Here is a 19673-nt window from a genome sequence, read left to right as displayed (position 1 = left end):
GAAGCGAAAATTTGGCTCGAGCGTACTGTGTACTCGTACGCGGCGTGTTGTACTGGCGCTGCCCGCGCCACGTTGAGCTCGCCAAGGATGTTGATGGCATCTGGGTTCGATCCCGCGAGGTTCATGTCGCGATGGCCATGGTTGGCCGTCAAAAGTTGAATCGGACATGGCTTCCACTCTTTCGCTTTGGCGACATGCTCTGCCCATGCCACTCTGTGGCGCTCGTAGGGACACCGTCGGCTTCGGCGCCGGCAGCACGCCGTCGTCGCTGAAGATCGCGACACGGCGTCCGCTGTGGACGCGCGTGGCGGGATTGCATAGAACCGACGACTGCGAGCGCAAGGAAGCTGTGATATCTGCATCGAGTATCATATTGGCATGCATACACGCAAGGTACTGTGGCCTTGCGAGCGCCGTGGCATTTGCCGCGGTGGCTCGCGGTTTTTTCTCTACAAACAGAGCTCACTGGCATATTTTACTTCTTTTTCCTCGAAAATCAACGCAAGAAGGGAAGTGCCAGTCGATCGTCGTGCGACTGAACCCTTGGTGGTCGCTTTTATTTGCGGGCAAGCGAGGGAGTTTTATTATTCATCCTCTGAATCTAGATGTTTGTATGTATATTTAAATGTTAGAGTTAAAATGAACGTCTCGCCCCAACAAGTACGGTCTAGTCGAAGGCCAGTTTGGGAGCAGCAGCATGAGCAGCGCCATGGCGGCCGCGTACGGCTCGTGCGCCGACGACATGAAGACGCCGACGAAGGTGCTCAACATCATCTCGCTCATCTTGTCCGCCGGCGCCTTTACGTACAAGCTCCAGCGCGCCCAAAGCCGGCGGTTCCCGGCGAACCTCGCGATGCTGACATGGTGAGGAGCGAGTTGCAGCATCCACCATGGCCTCATGCTGTGTCGTGCCACTGCTAGCGGCTACTCGGTGCTCCTCGCCGCGACCATGGTGCTCGACAGCATCCGCGACCAGTCGGCGCCCACGTCGCACGGCAGCGTCGCCACCTGCCGCGTCCTCGGCCTCGGCTACCAGTTTTTCGCGTCGCTCGTCGTCTGGAATTGGATCCTGACCGTCGTCGTCTTGTACATGGTCCGCATCGACTCCACGCGATCTCTGCGCTCAAGCAATACGTTGCTTGTTGTAGGTGCTCGGGCGCCAGCTGCCGTACTCGGTCGTGAGCTCGTACGACTCGATGTACTACTGCCTCCTCTGCTGCGTACCCTCGATCCTCCTCGCGCTCGGGCTCTCACGCAACGCGTTTGGCTTCAACGCCGAGACCAAGACGTGCTGGATCGTCCGCCCGCGCCATGCATTCATGCTCTTCTACGCGCAGCTGCTCTTTGGCCTCGTCATCTTCCTCGCCATGGTCCCGTCGCTTCTCCGCCGCCTCCGGTCGCATCCGGAGCTCTACGCGCCGTTCGCCAACTGCGTCTACACGGCGCTCACGGCCGGGATGCTGCTCTTGTACGGCGTCAACCTCGTCTTGATGGACAGCAACCCGTCGAATGGCTACGTTGGCGCGACCATGCCCACGTACTGTGGCCTCCACGGCATCGGTCTCTCCATCTTTGGGGCGGTCTCGGCGCTTCTGCACCTCTGGCCGTCGTACTCGGACCTCGCGCCGTGCGCGGTACGTGTTCACGTGCCTCTGTGTCATCTCTAGTGATGTGCATGGATCCTAGGACGAGAAGGCCTGGCCCCACGATGAGCCCGAGACCGTCGATGAAAGCCAGCGCCCGCAGATGGCGCGGACGCCGTCGCACCACTCGCTGCCCGAGTCGCGCCACTCGCTCGCGTCGTCGCAGCCGTCGTCGGCGGCCAAGTCGTCCAAAGCGTCGTCGCGCCCCGGGTCGCATGCGATTTTGCGGTCGTACGTCATGCCGGCGGTGTCGCCCGTCGCGGCGCTCGACACGCGGCCGCACAACCACTTGGATTTGTGCCAATCTGCGTTTGACTCGGCGTGTGGGACCGCCGTCTCGGTCCCGCCCGACTTTCAAGTCCGCTTGGTGCAGCAAGAAGCCACCGTCGTACGAAGCACCGACCTTGTCTCTCACACCAGCTCACGCATTTGTCCTAGGCGTATACAAATTTGATGCTCGGGTACGTCCGCGACCAGCTCATGGCCGAGGGCTTTGACATGAGCTCGCGTGAAATGAGCACGTTCCTTTCGACGCTGACGCGGTCGGTGCTCGCATCGAGCCGCTCGATGGCGAGCACGAACCCCAACACGCTCGACGTTCGCCTTGTGCAGGCCATGGAGCGCTACCGGCGCGAGCAGCAGAACGCGACCGAGCTCTCGGTGACGTCGACGCTTTCGCAGTACAACACTGCGAGCAGCTCCAAGAAGAGTGTGCACTTCAAGGACTTGGACTTGGACGCGCGGCTGGCGATGGCGCGCGAGCGCTATGCCCGCGAGCAGACGTTCATCATGGGCAACACGGAGCTCTCAACGTCGTCGGTCGAGTCGAGTCCGCGCTCGAGCGTCGGGAACGACCTCGACGCGCGCTTGGCGGCTGCCCGCATGCGCTATCTCAACGACGACGATGATGATGAAAACGATGATGGAGACAGCCTGTACGAAGGGGACTCGGACGACGAGCACAGCGCCGGAAGCCGCACGACCTAGAGCGAGATACGCAGAAATGTATTTAATACGACAATATACGCATATTTTGTCGACAAAAAAGCTGGTTCATTTGTGTACAATAGGTCATTCTTCTTACAATAGCGATTGACGAATCAAGGTTCGATGCGTCATATCGGCAGTTGGCCAAAGGACGGGCGCTCGCCTAGACCGCCCAGGCCATGCAGTGAGAATAGCCGCCTCCCTCGGTCACAAGGATCGACCGTAGGTCGTTATGCTGAATATCGTCCAGTGCAGGCCATCACCAGCGTCACAGGTGTCGGTCACAATATCACGAGTGCTGGTCTCACCCATTGGGTCTCACCGGTGATTGGGTAATGTCTTTCCTTTGAAAGACGTTGATTGGCTAAGAAGAAATGGCGAGATATTCTGCGTATTTTGATCGTCCATTCTGCCACGACGCAGGCGCGATAAACTTCACGGCAAAAACGTTGGTGAGGTCGTACACTCGCCTGAATCCAAATAATTTTTTAGTTAGCATTCAGATTCGATGCTTCGTCCATCCCACCGTCCTCGTTCGCGCGACAGAACGAGGTGGAAAGGTCCAAACGTAGAGACCCGAGTAGAGACCCGAGTAGAGACCCGATACGGTCTATCAAGTTTACACAGCTCGTACGAATTCGAGACAGAAATCAATGTATCACTTTAGTTGATTTGAACTAGAAACAGCCGCCAACAATTTCACAAAGAAATCCAGTTGCCGGTGACAAGCACCAGCGCGGCGTGTGCCATGATTCGTCACGCCTATTGTTGGTTGTAGACGCCGCAAATAGTTCGAATGGCACTATACGTTTGGTGTCATCGAAATGACGATACTCGGTGCCTTTGCTTGTGTTCAATTGCCCTTGGACGCCGTGGTCTTCCACGCTTCGCCACTTTACGAAAGAAAAAATGTGTTTCGAGGCGTGTACAACAGCAGCACGAATATTGCTCTCCGCCGCTTCCCCAAGCACTCTGTCGACGCCAAGCGGGACGTGTTTGTCCAGCATATATCGCTTCTCTCTCGTCTCCAGCACGACAACGTTGTGTCCTTTGTCGGGTGCTGCATGGACGCCCATGACAACTTGTACGTGTTCACCAATGGTATATAGTTCGGCTTATGTCGCTCTAGATATATCGCGATGGAGTGGATGGACGGCGGGTCGCTACGCTCCGTACTTACTAGCCCATCGGTGCATTGGACGTGGGCCTCCCACGGACTCGCAGCAGCACGCTCGGTCTGCGTCGCGATGCAGTACCTTCGGTCTCACGCAATCAACGACGGCGTCTACCCCCACACCTTGACATCCGCCACCGTCTTCTTCCCGTAAAACTCCGTCGAGAAATGACATGGTTGAGTACTCAAAGATGTTCTCCAGGCGTGATGCGAATGCTATGTGCAAGGTCGGCGATATTGGACTCGCCGCCTTGGCGTCCGAAGAGATGTTGCCGTTGTGTACCGTTCCGACGTGGCTGGCTCCCGAAGTCTTGCGTGGCGACTGCGTGCAGAGCGAGGCGGCCGATGTCTACAGCTTTGGCATGCGTACGTCCGCTGGCACTTTCAACGACGGCATATCTCAGTCCTGTGTCCTAGTGCTCTACGAACTGTTTACGCAGAAAAGACCGTTTACCAACTATCGGAGCCGCATGCAGCTGCTGATTAGCATTGTCTACGACGGCGCGCGACCGACGCTACCAGAGGCAGCGCCGCAAAGAATTCTGGAGATCTACCACGCATGTGTCGATGCCCAGCCAGCACTTCGCCCGACCTTCAGGCATCTTCTGGGCGCATTTTCCTGCATACGCGACGACGCCGTGGCGTAGCATCCTGACCGTGAACGCGAGCAAGGCTATTTATGCTCTGAACTACGCCAGATATTCTGTAAGACTTGTTGAGCTGTGAATGAGACCTTGCTTTCCAGACGAGCGCTGGCAGAGTTTGTGGTATCGTCGGTGTGTTGGGCAACGAATCCTGGAGCTGCATATTGTCGCTAACGTTCCTTGATCTTCAGGAGACCTTTCCTCGTTGACATAGCTGCTCACGAAGGCGCTAACGTTACTGGTAGCAAGGCTGAGCTGCAAGGCTGGTGTCAAGGGCATTGAGCCGTCCCGCATCAGCAATGGATTGGCTAATATTCCACCAATCCGATTTCGCATCAGGATATGAACGGCCCTTTGAACAAGGGTATATAAGAGATCTCTTATATACCCTTGCTTTGAATGAGCTCGCATCAAGTTGCGATGGCCGAAGCCGGACGCCAGCAGAAGGCAGGTCGTCCGACGCCACCGCCCGCGCTCGCCCTTCCGCAAGTCATCGAGGCCATAGCGACGTGCTTGTACTACGTTGACGACTCTGACAATTTTCTGCACGCGGTCTCACGCTGTGTCTGGGCACCAGCGCTGACCGCCTTCTACGAATTGCGCATCACGCCATCAGTCACGGCTGAGTGGCCGCTGCTTTACCTTGACGCAATGGAAGCATCGCGCGAGGTGCTGGCACTGGTCGCGGCGACGCTGCCGCTGCGTCCGTGCGTCGTGATCCCAGACGCGATCTGGCAGCTGGCCTCATTGGTCAAGGTCGCCCCGATCTTGGCCGGGCTCAGCCGCGTCACACTCGAGTTCTACGGCGCGACCATGAGGCCAAGGCAAAGGAATCAGCGACCTCCTCTTGCAGCGCTGCCCGTTTCTGCACGATATCAACATCAACGTTGAGGCGTTGCATGCCATGGCTGACGCGGAGCTCAACGATCTGCTAGCGGTGTTCGCCCACCCGCGTCTCCGCTGGATGCGCATTGATTTGCTGAACGCACGCATCATTACGCCTCAATTTGGGCAGCGTCTGATCACTTGGCTGAGAACGGTGCCAGCCACCAAGACCTATCTCTCGTTGACCAACGTGGCGCATTGGGACCGCGCCACGGTGCTGGCCTTTTGCGACGCGCTACAAGCCAACACATCGCTGTGCTGTCTCTCGATCAGCAATGTCGTCGGCCTCGGCGGTTTCCACGGGCGGTGTTTCCCGACATCCTTAAAGGTCTTCTCGTGGAGTTGTCACGGAGATGTCGACGACGCGACGATCCAGGACGTCGCAACCGCCCTCGGTCCCACGAAACTCGAGCGCCTCTGCAGCAGCGCCTTTGGCCAGCTCACGCGATGTTCGGCAACGGCGCAACAGCTCGCGACACTGCAGCACCTCAGCGTCTATCGGTTAAGCGTTCAGAAGATGAATGAATTGGTCGCTGGTGTGGCGTGTCGAGCTTCCATTGCACTTGGTCCTTCGAGAGCGGGCGGCGGATGCGAGGTTGGCACCGACACGTAAGCTCAAGACAATGTATTGTAGACTGTTATGCAGAGAGAAACCTGGGCCACTGATCGAGCAGCAGCTGAGCGAGGCGAGACGCGGCGTGTGAAACGAATGACGTGGACTTGAACTTGGGTTGATACTTGGTTGATTTGCAGTGTATCCGGCGGGGTTAACCGGACACGCGCCACACTGGTTTGGCTGCAGTCCCGGCGCTCACGTCGCTTAAGCTTGACGCGTGTGACGTCTCGTCGGTCGCAGAACATCTCATGGAGACGCTAGCGACCACATGTGTGCATCTCGAGAAGCTCCTCATCCCGGAGCATCCACTGACTCGCGATGGCGTCACAACTATTTTCGTTGGCGCGCTGCGATTGCCGCAGCTGACGTCGTTGAGCCTTTCGATGCGCCTCCCCGATGTGCTGTATGCCCTTCCCGAGCTCGTCGATGTGGGCCGTCACGTCCCAGACCTCTACCTTGTGTCATCGACGCCCAATCAAGAGAGCGAGGCGCACGAAGGCAAGCGCGCTAGCTATCTTGCGAGCGCTGTCGCTGGTTCAAAACGTCCCGTTTGTCTTGGAGGAGCTCCCAGACGACGCGGAGGCACGTGTTGCAGCCGCGCTCGGTCCGCGCGCCGATCGAGACCACCGCTGCCGCTTGCTTCTTTAATTTACGAAACTCTTGCATCTCGGATACATCAAGAAGGCGAGGTGCTGTCGGCTCGTTGCCTCGATCAAACTGCACCCTGCTTTGGTGGTAGTACATGGAATAACACAGTATTCGTGCAGTGACGACGGGCGCATCATTGTCGTTGATGTACTGTACTAAATCAACGTCATGATGCCGTCACTGCGGAATATACACTGTATTATAGTGTATATCCCGTGGTGGATACCGATACAGTGTATATCCCAGTGTCGGATATGTACAATGGACTCGTGCCACAATTGCACTTGACGTCGAGCGAATGTGGTCTGCGGATCGATTGGCGCCAATAAAAATCGAATTCAGTGGCGCGTTGTTTATGCTTCGATCCGGCTCGTCATCACCACCGCCAAAGACACGAGATACTATCAAGTTGATACAACGTTCTGTCACTGCCTATTAATAGTGGCTGCTTAACATATGGAGTTGCCAGATTTGTATCAAGCTTACTAATACAGTAGAACTTGTCTAACTGTGTATCCCGAAACTCAATAATCCTCTAGTGCGTGATATATGAGCCATTTATTTTTTTAGACTTCAAGAATATTAAAATAAAAGGTGACCCAATGGCATTCTCCCAAGGCGAGGCGAGGAAGATGAGGCCCAAGGCGAGGAAGATGACGCCGAGGTCAGTCACAGGCTTTGACAAAGGTCGAAGTACCCAAGAAGATTTCGCTAGAGTTGCGCGCTCGGCCGGAGGGCAAGCGATCAAGACATATTTCGACAACGAATGTCTGCGAAAGGTTCGTGATCCTCGACTTCAACTACGCGAACGACGGCAAACGAAGGCGCACAGCTTGATTCTACCACGCCCACGGGTTTCCAACCTTGAGCCAATGCACCGTTTCGCGGTCTTGCTCATGCTACGCGACAAGGCTAAGTGGCGCAGCAAGGCGCTGCATGCACTCGACATCATTCCACTAGGTGATTAAAATTTAATGTTTCACTTTTATATTTTAAGCCCCTCACAATTAATAATCCTCTCAAATCTATCAAAAATACCCTATGCAGTTAGACAAGTTCGTTCGACTGTACCGGTAATACCAACTGATTTGATACTGCACAGTGCGCTGGATCTGAACATGTGGCACAGCACAAACGACGAAACGTCCACAACCAAATTCGACACCAACGGCGCACATTCGTTCTCAACACGATGGACCGTCCGAGAACCGAGACGGTGCTTCCTAATCAAGTCGTGACGCCCAGTGTAGCGAACCGACTTGCCACCAAGTCGTCGCACCAAATGCTTTCGTATGACTCTCTCTCGCTTGTCGATCCCAATACGACCTTGTCGTTTGGACTGCACGAAGATGGCTCGTACGACGGTCTGCCTGTGACGGTCTTCAAGATCTTCGCCAAGCAGCTCAGCTCGATGGACCGATTGCTCGATGAGCTGAATACGCTGCATCATCTGCGCCACCCCAACGTTCTGCTCTTTCTGGGCGCGTGCACGGACGAGAAGGACAACCTGTACCTTGTGTCTGAGCGGCCTGGCACGGAAAAGCTCGACCAAATCTTGTCGAATCACCGCTTGCACCTGTCGTGGCAGGCGCACTTGCTGCCGATCGCAATGGACGTTTGCCGCGCAATGGTGTACCTCCACGCGAAAAACCGGCCCCATGGCAACCTCACGTCCGCGTCGATCCTCCTATCGTACGACACCACACACATCTCTATCAATGTATCAACGATGCATGTTGTAGGAACCAGCACTATGACGCGGCCAAGGTCATGGACACGCGGTACATTTCACTCGTGGCCGACGAAGTGTACGCTGGCCTTCCCACGCATTCGGCGCCAGACTACCTTCGCGGCGATGTCAGTAGCAGCGAGGCCTGTGACGTCTATAGTTTTGGCATGGGTACGTGTTCCAGGCACAATGGCGCTTGGACCTCACATGCATGTCTAGTGCTATGGGAACTGTGCACGCGCCGTGAGCCGTACGCTGAGGTTCGTGAGTCGATGAGCACGTTTGCGACGATGGATGCGATAGCAAATGGCCGCTTGTTTCCCGGGCCCCTGCCGTCGAACGTGCCGGCGCCCTTGGCGCAGCTCGTAGCAGCGTGTCTCGCCGCGGACCCGTCGCATCGCCCGGTGTTTCGCGAGGTTCTCACGACGCTCGACACGACCGTGCGGGCTGCGGTTGCGAGTCTGTAAGCGTGCATGAAAAGGCCCTGTGCGCAGAGTCAAGTAGGGACCTTCTTGGTGTGATCTGGTATCCACCCAGGTATCCACCTTGGCCCTCACTGCATCATCATTTGTGCCTCGGCATGTGGGTTTTGTATGCGTCGCTGAGTGAACTCACGTTCCTGGCGATGACGTTTTCCCCACACCTTCAGACCTGCGGAAGCCGAGTCCGCTGACACCCACAGCTAAGCGTTCATCGTAACCGGTTAGCCAGAAGGTTTCTTTGAGTCCTCGCACTTTTTGTTTGGCATTCGACCGCCCACGCGTTTCTTGTCTTCTCTGCGGCAGCAGCTCCCACTAGCTTCCTCACCTCGTCACTCGCAGGACCGCTCGCGCCACATTCCGTGGTATGAGATAGAAGACATTTAGAGATAGGTGCATGAGCACGTACTCTCACGCGTGCGTCTACTTACTGAGTCTGAATGGAAGCAAGGCCAGATGGAGAGGACGGGTCGCTTCAACAACTCAACAACGGTCCGGTAAGGGTCTTGGAAAGAGCAGTAATTGTGTACGCGGAGCTAGGTTTTTGCACGCTTACCTCGACGCCATAGCTTTACTACTTGGCACCGACCGTCAGTACGACTGCAGGTTTGGGCGCGATACGTTGCGAATGATGTGACCAGTTCGGTTTGTTTTGGCCGACGCTGCCATGTCACGACACCAACTCAACAGGGGCGTGGCTTTAAATTGGCTGGAACGATGGGCTCTTCTGGATACGTTTCCCTACGTATCTGGCAGAGGAAACGATGGCCACTTCACGGGCCAATTTGCGTCACCGTATTTTGTTTCGCCCATTGTACCATGTCATTATATCATAATTATACGAGGCAGTCTACAGATCGACGGCGGCGAGGATCGCCTCGAGTCGCTCCGCAGTTTCGTCAAAGGACGGACGCTGTGCGAAATTCTCATCCCAGCACCTCTCCGATTCAGATTTTGCGGTCAGGCGGGCTCTCTCCAACGGCTTTCACCATCGGTAACAAACAGGACCCAAGTTAGCAAGCGTGCGCGTTGAGATAAACAAAATGGTGAGATGACTAGGCACTGGCGTCCACTTGGCGTCGCACGAGCGAATCAAATTCGACAATGAGCTGGTCAAACCCGGGGCGGCCGGCCGGGTCCATGAGCACGCAGCGCTGGTAGATGCTCGCGATGCTGGACGGCGCGTTCTCCGAGAGCGTCGGCCGCAGCTCCTTGTACGCGATTTCGTGCATGAGCCGCTGCGCGCCGGCCCGGCGGCTCACAATGTGTTCGTGGTACGGCTTCTTGCGTGTTTCGATTTCCGCGAGCACTAGAGTCGTATCCCATCAGATCTGGTTTTGCATCCCAGATTAGGACGAGGGTTGTACCAATGCCAAAGCTGTACACGTCGGCCTTTTCCGTGTATGTGTCGCCGCGGAGGATCTCGGGCGCCGTCCAAAGCGGCGTGCCGCGCAGGCTCAGCGCTTCGTCCGTCAAAAGCCGCACAAAGCCAAAGTCGGCGATCTTGGCGACTTGAAAGTTGGCGCTAAAATAGAGTTGATACACTGACAGTTGACATCGAGATATGTACCTGACGAGGATGTTGGCGGCCTTGAGGTCGCGATGAATGTACTTGGGCTCTTGCGAGTGCAAGTAGGCCATGCCACGGCAAATGTCGACGACGAACCGCAATAGCGGGTCCTTCCAGCTGAGCGCGATCGTCGGGTCGAGGAGGAGGGACCCGAGGTCGCCGCGCTCCATGTACTCGGTCACGAGGCACCTGGCGCACGCGATAAGGTATGGTCGATGATCGCAATGCAAAGGAACGTACAGGTTTTCTTGGGCGTCAGCGCTGGCGCCAATGAAGAGGATGATGTTGGGGTGCCGGAGCGTCGAGAGAAGCTGGATCTCGTTGGCGAAGAGCGCGACGTTGGCCGCGTTGATCTGGTTCTGGAGCATCTTCTTGATGACGATCGGGGTTCCGTGGTACTCGCCCTTGATGACTTCGCCGCACGCGCCTTGGCCCAGGCGCTCGCCAAAGCGCAGGTCGCTGTACGTGATCGCCGCCCGCCGCAGCGAGATGTTGGTCGCGAGCATCGTGCCCACAATGGACGACGACGATGGACGCGGCGGCGACGGCGCCGGCGGTGGCGTCTTGGGCGCCAGAGGCTCCGGCGCAGGCTGCGGCGCCTTCGTCGGGGGCTTGGGCTTGTTGCTGGCGTTGCCCATGGCGATTTGGCGTTTGATCATCCGCCTCGATCATATTGGTCGAGTAGATTTCCACCGTGTCAATTATACTTCACATTGTGTAAAATATCCTCCATACTACAAACAAGGTTTATCTGTTTCTCACGTGCCGATGGGTTTTATTTCTCACATGTGAATCTGAAATAATTGACACCAAGCCAGCGCCTGCGCGGGGTTGTAAATACAGCGTATTTTTATGCACACTATACATGGATTTTGTATGCAACATTGATTTTTGAAATAAAACAAACTGGATTTGTTATCGACCTCAGATGTTGCAGCCAGTCGGCGGTCTGACGAGGGCCATCGACTCTGTCGCTGGCGCCGGCAGCTGACCTCGCAGATGGATCAGAGGGTATCGGACCCATGAAGATATGAGAGAGAGAAGAGTAGATTAAGATGATAAGAGTCTAGTTCTGGAGCGTCGAGATCGAGATGAACGTCGTTTCGAGGCCGGCAAAGCGTCCGTTGATACGGCGGCGCTTGGCGGCGACTTGCTGACGCGACTCGAAGACGGGCTTGTCCTTGGGCAGCGCACGGTGTTTCCGCTTGTCCTTCCAGCGGGCAACGCGGTCCTCGCGCGTCAGCTCCGTCTTCTGAAAGACAGGCGGGCCGCACACAAAGCCACCGAGCACCGGAAGTGACCGCGGCGCCAGCTGCGGGATGCGGCTGTCGAGGCGCGGCAGCCGCGCGTCCAGCACAGGCACCCGCGGGTCTGCGACCGGCGCTGACGGAGCCGGCGCCGCCAAGCACGTAAACAGGTCGGCAATGTCGTCGACGTGGAAGGCGTCGGCTTCGTCTTGCACGTTGGCCGCCGCCGCGTCCGCTTCGAGGTCATCAAACATGCTCGAAATCTCATCGACGACCGCCGCGTCCTCGGCCGCTTGGACCGCAGCCACGTCTTCGAGGTCGTCAAAGATGCCGGCGATCTCATCGACAACCGCCGCGTCATTCGACTCGGCATCGAGGCTGGCCATGAGCACCGACATGTCGTCGTCGGCGAGCGCACCAAAGAGGTCGGCGACATCGTCGACGGCGCCGGCATCATTGGCGTCGGCCTCGATGACCGAGAAAAAGTCGCTGAGCATGTCGACGTTCGCGGCATCGTCCGAGACGAGGCTACAGAGCTCGAGGTCTTGGTCGTCTTGATCGAATCTTCTCTTTTTGGGGTGGGGGGGGTGGTGTCGGTCGTCGTCTACGCCGAGGCCGCGCCAGACCACCGGGTGTTGTAGTCCTTGGACGCGGCCAAACGGGGCGATGCCCGATAAAAATTTGGACTTCCAAACGCGCACATCTCGCTGTGGGGGGTCCGAAGGTTGTAGAGGAAGGCGAGGGTCGTCATTGTTCTGAAACTGGCAGTGGTTGACGGTCTGGAGGAGGGGCAGGGGTTACGCGAGCGCGGACAAGGTACGGGGGCGCGGCAGAAGTGCAGGAATCGAAGCTCCGTCGCGTGCTATAGGTCCTGCGCCGCGGATTCTCGAGGGTCGAAGTGTCGGCTCTCGGAGGCTGTGCAAAATGCAAAGTGCCCTTCTCCCGGCCCAAAAGGACCAACACCGTACCGTTACGTCGCTTCTCGATACAGAAACCAAGTGAAAAAAATCGACCCTCACTCACGCATGCTCTAGGACTAGGGCTTTTCGTGCATTGTGATTGGTGCAAAAAGGATGGCCGCAAAGATGCAGTGCGCCCAATCAGATGCGATCTTCCTTCGATGCCAGTTGAATCCCCGCTGATGGACACTGACCGTGCTGCCTGCAGGTCGATAGGCTAGATACGCTCGCGAAGAGAGCCATATTAACCTTGGGTACTGCGTGAAGCCTCGATCTCGCTCGAATGAAGCGCGCCGAAAGGATCATGTCTGATTACCTAACCGGGGGAATGCAGCCGCTGCAACCGTCCGCTCGGTTCGAAACCGTACATCGTACATAATATTCCGTACACCGTACAGTACATGTGTCACGGGTGTGATTAAACTAAGAAGATTTAAATACCTAGTGGATGTAATACTGAACACAAGTGTATTGTTAGAAGTCGGAATAAAACTTATTTACTTTTTTGAAATGCTGTTTTTTAGTACAAGATTTGCCAGCCGCTGGACTGGATCACTTTTGATTTGGCCCGAGAAGCGACGCGTAAGCAGCCCGATGGCATCGACCAAGTCTCAAGGCGCCTCTATTTATTCGCCATCTCGGACCTCCATGAAGCGGGCCTCGATGAAGCGGGCCTTGGACGACGACGCTGACGCAGCCAATGTCGACGACGTCGCCGTCCTCTTCGACGACCTCGAGGCCCAAGAGCACAAGCGCGCCCGCGTCGCCAAGCTCCACCACCTCCATGTACGTCTTCGCCGCCACCGCGTGCCATGCTTATGGCGATCTCTGGCGCAGACGCAAGACGCATGCGACGCCAAGGTGGTCGACGACGTCTCGGACTTCTTTAGCAGCCTTCTTGACGACGCGCCCGACGCCGACACGACGCCTCAGCAGGTACACGTCTAGCCTAGCCAAGTAGTGTAGTGCTGCGCCGCCCATGCATTCGAGTTGCGTCCACTTTAATGGATCGCGCTCTTTGCGTGGGCGCTGCGTGGCGCCCTAACCCCATGGAGTCAGCTCTTGCTGCATTCCATGGAATTTGGGGCAAATGGGCGATGATGGGGCAGGACCGTGGCTCATGGTCTTCTCTCCATAGGCGTCCTGCGGCAGCACGTTCAGCAAGTCGTCGTCGTCAACGTCGTTTGGCCAGAGCGAAGCCGTGGTCGTCAACATGGTCCTCTCACCGACGCCATCCGTGCTGCATCTCGACGACAGCTTTGGAACCTTGGAGGGTGTGTTCGAAATGCAAATGGCATTTCGCAGGATGCCAGCCGCACAAGCGCGGTGTGGTGTACTGCGAAGTGTCATTTGTATCCATCCCACGCCCAGCCTCCGTGCTTCCAGTGCAGCCGCCGTCCATGTAATCGCCGATAACACAGCCACGTACTTTTTACTTCATCGAGTTTGGTTTGGACACCTTGCGAGCCGAGCTTGCGCGTCCATCTCGAATGATCTTTGCAGAAATACGCAACCGGCTCTGTCGCCACCTTCAAGATAGACTTGCATCCTGCAACCCGTAGCGCATGGTCTGTCCTCGCATCAAAAAGCGTTCGTTGCCTACGACCATGCCAACATGGCCAGCACTGTGGAGCCACGTCACAGCACGACACGGGCGCCGGGTGAGCCACCACCGCCGCCACCACGAGTGCGGGTTGCGTTCAGGCTGTTGTAGCCAAGGACAATACATTACACGTATAAGTTATTTCTCTTGCTGCTGCGTACGAGCACAGACCTCGCTTGACGACGACCCGTGTTCCTTTTCCATCTGCAGCACTCTTCGACCACTGGTTATCAACCAACACCACCCAGGTTGCAGTGTCACGGTAATAGGGGTAGGGTAAATAAGTAGGTTGTGATTATGGACAAGGACGGGCTGCATCATGATCCAGCAAGGGGCCTTGGAGCGCCGTGATGGGTAAGAAGGGCTTCTCAAAGCCCGCGTACCGGCCCTTGATGCGACGCCGCTTCGCCGAGGCTTCCTGGCGCCGCAGTGAGAACGCACGCGTGCGCACTGGCGGCGGCTTGGTCACTGGCGACGACGGGCTGCTAAACGAGTAGCATCGGCCGTCAAGCAAGATCGGGCGCCGCACCATGGGCAAGCGCGCGTCGGTGGCGGGCCGCGACGACGGTGCTTCGTCCGGAAAGAAGGCGGCGAAACCTTCCTCGAGCCACTCGAGGTCGGCGTCCGTCCACGCGGCAGCGTGACGAGGTGCCATACTCGGCGAAGGCGGGATAGAAAAGTCCATGGTTTAGTGTCGTTTTGTCGAATGGAGTCCAATTCACAAGTGACTCGTCTTCGAGCATTTTCTCGAAACGTACACAACACAAGGTCCAACTGTGTTGCTGCGGCAAACAATAGCATGCATTCGAGGTGGAGCGTACTACACTCGCCGTTATTGAAGACCAGGTCGCAGGAACGGTTGCTATCCTAGTACACCATGTGTGTCGATGTAAATTTTGCCTCACGTCTGGATGTTTTCGGTTCGCAATATTGCGCAGATATGGCAAACCCCAGCTACACTAGAGCTGCGAGCCACAAGAGTCTTCGTCATTAGCGTCGTTTGTGCGAAATGTGAACGTCGAGTGTTGGTAGTACACGTGTACAATCGAGGTAAAGATACACTCCGCCACCCAACTAGTACACGAAACATTTGTCCAAAGACGACAAGAAATAGAGCGTGGCTGACAGGTCAATCCGCAGAGTATCTTTTGTGGCAGTGCGATGGTGTTGGTCGGTGGCCTGGCTACCAAGGTGCGACTTGGCGTTCCATGGTGATCTTCCCCTCTCTTTTTTCTCCAATGCACACGAAAGGAAGGCAGCTTCATGGGCTCTTTACACAGTACGTCTTTGGGGTACGCGCCGCGCGTTAATTTTTGAAGATCGTGTGAGCAACCACAAAGGCACAAGTCATCGGCCTTGGTTTCGCGTGAAACATCGATGCTGTCCCGTCTCGCGTCTCGCGAACGGACGCCGTGAGGCATTGCACGTCCAAACGTATATTATTGAACTAGTTGACGAATCCCATCGCCCCATCGCAGTGTTCAGCGGTTGTGCAAAGCGTGTAGGTGGGGAAAAGAGCCGTTGGCAATGTGTTTTTGTTATGTTTTTATTGCTTGACTGACAATGAAGGATGACCTACTCCAGGGACACAACTACTTGGTTACCGTGATGATGGTCCGGTCCAGACAGGTGAGTGAGACCGTATGACTGGTGTCGTACCCGGTATTTGCGCGTCAACACTGCGTATTGTGCGAGATGCGCTCGTGGACGCTGATCAGGGTTTTTGCATACCGCGCCAAACGCCCGTTGACGAGCGGCACCAATATTTGCCGTCGTGATGCGTCGCGTGTGGTTGTTGCTACAAACTGCGCTCAGTATTTTTCACGTCATTTCGAACGCGAGGTCAACTTTCATTGACGAGTCCAGATGCAACGAAAGAACCATGTGTCAATACAAGATGTCTAACCTCGATACTGTGCATTCGAAGAGTATACTAGCATACGGGTCTACGAGAACGGGCAAGCCTAGAAGGTCAAAGGCCTTTTACAGAACGATGTCTTCGTCAACACCACTTGATGCTGAATACCCAAGCGATGTGCCTCTTCCAAATGATGCACGCCCTGCGCCACGACGCCTGGCTTCGTGACCACTTCGTCCCGGCGTGCGCCATCCACACGCCTCGCCTTCAACATGGCTAAGCCTCGCCGCTGCTGCCGTCTAGCACAACACGCTCTGAATCAAAAGTCCACCCCCCAAAAACAGTTCAGTGTAAATTATATCTAAATCTAAATAGACTCACTTCAACAACAGCGATGCCTTCGTCATCACTTGCGTTTCGCGTTTCACAACGGACGTCGTGCTCGCACTCCTCATTTGACCGACTGGACGAGAGCTAACACCAAAATACCCTAGTTCACCGCGTCCTATCGAACAATTGAGCTAAGATCTTAGACGCGTTCAAATGATATGTGCCCAAGACGGTGTCGCTGTGATGTGTCACGCACCTTTGCAATATTTAACGCCACACCGAACGTGCGACTCACAGCGTCCGAAAATTGCGCGTCCAAAACATCCGGTTTCCACGTGGCACGTCCACCGACAATGGAATTTTCCGAGAAACGGCGATGCGCGCTGGTGGACGACCTGCATTCTGCCCCAAAGATCGGGTGATGGGGCGTCGTGCCGAGGCGAATGTCGACTACCGATTATAATAATAAGGCTTCTAAACGCTTAGCTATTGCTTTACTGGGAGCTTGCGGGTAAAAAGACCGTGGCCGGCGCAAACCGTCCGTTGACCCTTCGCCGCGCAAGCGACGAAAGCTGGTGCGACTCGCTCACACGCCGCCCTTTAAGCCTTCGTTTTCGCTTGTCTTTCCAGCGCAAAACGCGATCTTGACGAGTAAGGTGTGGCAACGGCGGCCCACACATATAGCCTTGATCGTGACGAACGTGCAAGTCTACACGCGGGGGTAGTAGTCTCGGGATGCGGTCGTCGCAGCCAACCATTGGTGCCGGCGTCGAGTCGGGGGCTTCCAAGTGCGAGAAGAGATCGCTGAGCCAGTTGACGTTGTCAACGTCGGCTTCGTCCAGAGACGCGAAGATGTCGTGGAACCAGTCGACGTTGTTCGTGTCGGCGCCTGCCGGCGCCAAATGCGAGGTGTCTAGCTCGGCCGAAAAATCGTCCAAAATAGGCGTCGAAGGCAGCACGAGGCGGGCGCCCGCGAGCTCCAAGTGCCAGAGGCCATCCAGTAGATGCGAAGATTCCATGGTAAGTTTCCGTGTGCGTCACTCCAGCTGGAGCAGCAACCGATGAACCTTCACTCGCGCGCCGCGGTGGCGCCAACAGAATGTATGTTTGTGACAGCCAATCGTTTGCGCTGCCCCAAACTCAATCGCTGGTCGACAGCTTTTGTCGCAATCGTTGACAGGAACAGTACATGCTGCCTTTTTATATTTAGTCGGCGAAGGGCGACGCGCTAGTCCAGAGAGCTATCGAGCGTTGCGCTATCAATATTATGAACGTTCGTACTACGGACCACGCACCATGAACTAGGGTTAGGGAAACCACGGGACGAGAAAGCCAGGCTGCCCTAGTCCCAACGACCAAACATGACGCCATAATTATGCGACAATACTTTCGTGCTTTGCATAGCACTCGCTCGTGTGTAAAATTCGGCATGGACGCCCCTGGTCGCTGAACCAATGTCACAAGCGTCACCATTTGTGCTTTTCTACATTATTTACGGTCACGTTGTGCGTCAACCTCGACAAGGGGGCTTGACGACGTTGATGAACCTTGCCGCTGATGTGCTTGCGATTAAGGCAGCTGATATTACGCGACTGCATGTCCGGCAATTGCTTGTAGCGCCATGGTGTGCTGGATACCTCGCTCCTCGACAATCCCGAGCCACGGCCGCGCGCCCTCCTCTTGACGCGCCGGTCTTGCCTCACGAACGCATTCCGCTCGCAGACGTTGTCGCGCCTGGCCTAGTGACTCACGTGTTTCGCGGAGACAGTGACGTCGTTGGCCAGAGCGATGACATGTCACCTCGCAGAATTGTGCCGTCGAGACCCCGTGGCACGGTGCCACAACGCGCTACCTACAGCTTCGCTTCCGACGACCCTTCAGCTTCGCCCTCCGTAGTCGCTGCAGCCGCCAAGTACTACAGTCAACGAGACCACAACTTTCCGCGCTGCGCAGATGTCATGTGCCGCATCAGGCTACCCGACACACTTTCTGGCCGACGAAGTCCACACCTGTCCCATCACCAGTGACTCAACGAGGCGCGCGCACAGCATCGGGGAGCTACAACCCTACAATTGTAGCGCATCGATGAGCGGCCAGAGCTGCCCAGACCGCGGTGACAAATGCAGAGCAGAGAGCAGAAGAACGAGTATGTGCGCGAGATGTAGTACTATAATAGTACGTGCTCCACGCCGGCCTGTGCAATTGGCCTGTGCACTTGGCTCCGTCTTTCCACTGTTGTGAGTCGCAAAGCGCAGCGAGTCGATACCACCACCAAGAGTTCAGTGTACCTAACCGGTATCCAACGAGAAGTGGCGCCAATCGAAGGTCAGACAATAGAGACCAGCTACCCAGGAAATCCAACAAACTCCCTCGCTGTGACCGTTTCCGCTTCACAGACAACGCCAGACAAAGAGAGGCCGTACTCCCAAACACCGGCGTGTGTACTATGAGGCAAATATGAAACTACAGCTAGTTGAGTGCTGGAGCCCTGGCCACAGGCTCCTGTCCCATCCTAACGGTCTTCCCGTAGGACGATCTACTGATAGATTGATACAAACACATCGCCTTGTCTCGACCTAGTGGTTTGAGAGCTGTGTAGATATGAATATTCAGTGCTCGACCATTGTATGAGGCATCAGCTGCCACACACCTCTCTTCCAAGGGGTTTATAGGACAGCGTAGTCCAAATCCTGACCAAGCTGAAGAAGAGGAAGAAAATGTTGCCCAAGAGCGGGACGCTGCGGCCTCTGAACGACGAGGGCTTCGAGTGGCCAAGCTTGTTCGACATCAAGGTTGCACGAGACAAGACGTCGTGCAGGATTTTGTAACGTTCGGCGCGACGTTGGACCTTTGGACGGCCAAGTCGGGCGGCAAGGATGTCATCTGGATCCCCGCCGACGCCTCGGCTTTGCAGCAGCGGCTCTCTTTTGTTGCGCATTGTGGACCGATAGGCCACCGTAGCAAGTTTGCGAAGAAGATGCACCTGAAGCGGCTCTTTTGGCTTGATCAACTGGACGTCAAGCTGACGGCCTTTATGGATCAGTGCTTGCTCTGCCCTCACGTGAAGGGTGGGCGCGTGATTCAACGCCCGCCCAGCCAGCTCTGGTATGCGTCTCGTCCCAACGAAGGCATCCTCTTTGATTTCCTCTATTTGGGTGACTCGTTCAAGGGCTCCAAGTACGAGCTCGTGCTCAAAGACGACTTGACGCACTATTGCGAGCTCGTGTGACATGGCGGACGCGGCCTCGGTCGTGGACGCTTTGATGCAATGGGCTGCGCGGTTTGACATGCCCCTCGTGTG

General features: G+C 56.1%; 10 protein-coding genes across 10 annotated transcripts; 6 read left to right on the top strand and 4 right to left on the bottom strand.

Moving 5' to 3' along the window:
* Positions 1-641: 641 nt before the first annotated feature.
* On the top strand, positions 642-2689 carry SDRG_08848 (hypothetical protein). Its single transcript, XM_008614747.1, has 5 exons — positions 642-864; positions 922-1093; positions 1149-1634; positions 1687-2031; positions 2082-2689. Exons 1-5 carry the CDS (start codon positions 698-700, stop codon positions 2628-2630), a joined length of 1719 nt encoding a protein of 572 aa, XP_008612969.1. The 5' UTR covers positions 642-697; the 3' UTR covers positions 2631-2689.
* A 759-nt stretch (positions 2690-3448) lies between these two features.
* On the top strand, positions 3449-4549 carry SDRG_08847 (TKL protein kinase). The gene is made up of 4 exons (XM_008614746.1): positions 3449-3714; positions 3760-3954; positions 4007-4170; positions 4222-4549. Exons 1-4 carry the CDS (start codon positions 3455-3457, stop codon positions 4449-4451), a joined length of 849 nt encoding a protein of 282 aa, XP_008612968.1. The 5' UTR covers positions 3449-3454; the 3' UTR covers positions 4452-4549.
* A 288-nt stretch (positions 4550-4837) lies between these two features.
* SDRG_08846 (hypothetical protein) lies at positions 4838-6597 on the top strand (the record flags this gene model as incomplete). The annotated part of the gene is made up of 4 exons (XM_008614745.1): positions 4838-5245; positions 5286-5869; positions 6136-6483; positions 6545-6597. The coding sequence occupies exons 1-4, from the start codon at positions 4848-4850 to the stop codon at positions 6595-6597; spliced, it is 1383 nt and encodes a 460-aa protein (XP_008612967.1). The 5' UTR covers positions 4838-4847.
* Positions 6598-7763: 1166 nt separating this feature from the next.
* SDRG_08845 (TKL protein kinase) lies at positions 7764-9038 on the top strand. Its single transcript, XM_008614744.1, has 3 exons — positions 7764-8289; positions 8340-8497; positions 8546-9038. Exons 1-3 carry the CDS (start codon positions 7790-7792, stop codon positions 8791-8793), a joined length of 906 nt encoding a protein of 301 aa, XP_008612966.1. The 5' UTR covers positions 7764-7789; the 3' UTR covers positions 8794-9038.
* A 776-nt stretch (positions 9039-9814) lies between these two features.
* On the bottom strand, positions 9815-11019 carry SDRG_08844 (TKL/DRK protein kinase). Its single transcript, XM_008614743.1, has 4 exons — positions 10616-11019; positions 10376-10564; positions 10173-10330; positions 9815-10114 (listed from the first exon to the last, which is right to left on the bottom strand). Exons 1-4 carry the CDS (start codon positions 11011-11013, stop codon positions 9861-9863), a joined length of 999 nt encoding a protein of 332 aa, XP_008612965.1. The 5' UTR covers positions 11014-11019; the 3' UTR covers positions 9815-9860.
* Positions 11020-11441: 422 nt separating this feature from the next.
* Positions 11442-12373, bottom strand: SDRG_08843 (hypothetical protein; the record flags this gene model as incomplete). Its single annotated transcript, XM_008614742.1, has 2 exons — positions 11442-12150; positions 12252-12373. The coding sequence occupies 2 exons, from the start codon at positions 12371-12373 to the stop codon at positions 11442-11444; spliced, it is 831 nt and encodes a 276-aa protein (XP_008612964.1).
* Positions 12374-13229: 856 nt separating this feature from the next.
* SDRG_08842 (hypothetical protein) lies at positions 13230-13987 on the top strand (the record flags this gene model as incomplete). The annotated part of the gene is made up of 4 exons (XM_008614741.1): positions 13230-13367; positions 13419-13517; positions 13720-13855; positions 13887-13987. The coding sequence occupies 4 exons, from the start codon at positions 13230-13232 to the stop codon at positions 13985-13987; spliced, it is 474 nt and encodes a 157-aa protein (XP_008612963.1).
* Positions 13988-14275: 288 nt separating this feature from the next.
* SDRG_08841 (hypothetical protein) lies at positions 14276-14881 on the bottom strand. The gene has a single exon (XM_008614740.1). It carries the CDS (start codon positions 14867-14869, stop codon positions 14480-14482), a length of 390 nt encoding a protein of 129 aa, XP_008612962.1. The 5' UTR covers positions 14870-14881; the 3' UTR covers positions 14276-14479.
* A 2077-nt stretch (positions 14882-16958) lies between these two features.
* SDRG_08840 (hypothetical protein) lies at positions 16959-17391 on the bottom strand (the record flags this gene model as incomplete). Its single annotated transcript, XM_008614739.1, has 2 exons — positions 16959-17081; positions 17128-17391. 2 exons carry the CDS (start codon positions 17389-17391, stop codon positions 16959-16961), a joined length of 387 nt encoding a protein of 128 aa, XP_008612961.1.
* A 1698-nt stretch (positions 17392-19089) lies between these two features.
* On the top strand, positions 19090-19601 carry SDRG_08839 (hypothetical protein; the record flags this gene model as incomplete). Its single annotated transcript, XM_008614738.1, has 2 exons — positions 19090-19164; positions 19191-19601. 2 exons carry the CDS (start codon positions 19090-19092, stop codon positions 19599-19601), a joined length of 486 nt encoding a protein of 161 aa, XP_008612960.1.
* Positions 19602-19673: the final 72 nt, after the last annotated feature.

This window comes from Saprolegnia diclina (genome assembly GCF_000281045.1).
Source record: "Saprolegnia diclina VS20 unplaced genomic scaffold supercont1.27, whole genome shotgun sequence".
Lineage (NCBI taxonomy): Eukaryota > Oomycota > Saprolegniomycetes > Saprolegniales > Saprolegniaceae > Saprolegnia > Saprolegnia diclina.
The sequence above is the reverse complement of the archived record's forward strand: the minus strand, read 5'-3'. Positions and strand labels throughout refer to the sequence as shown.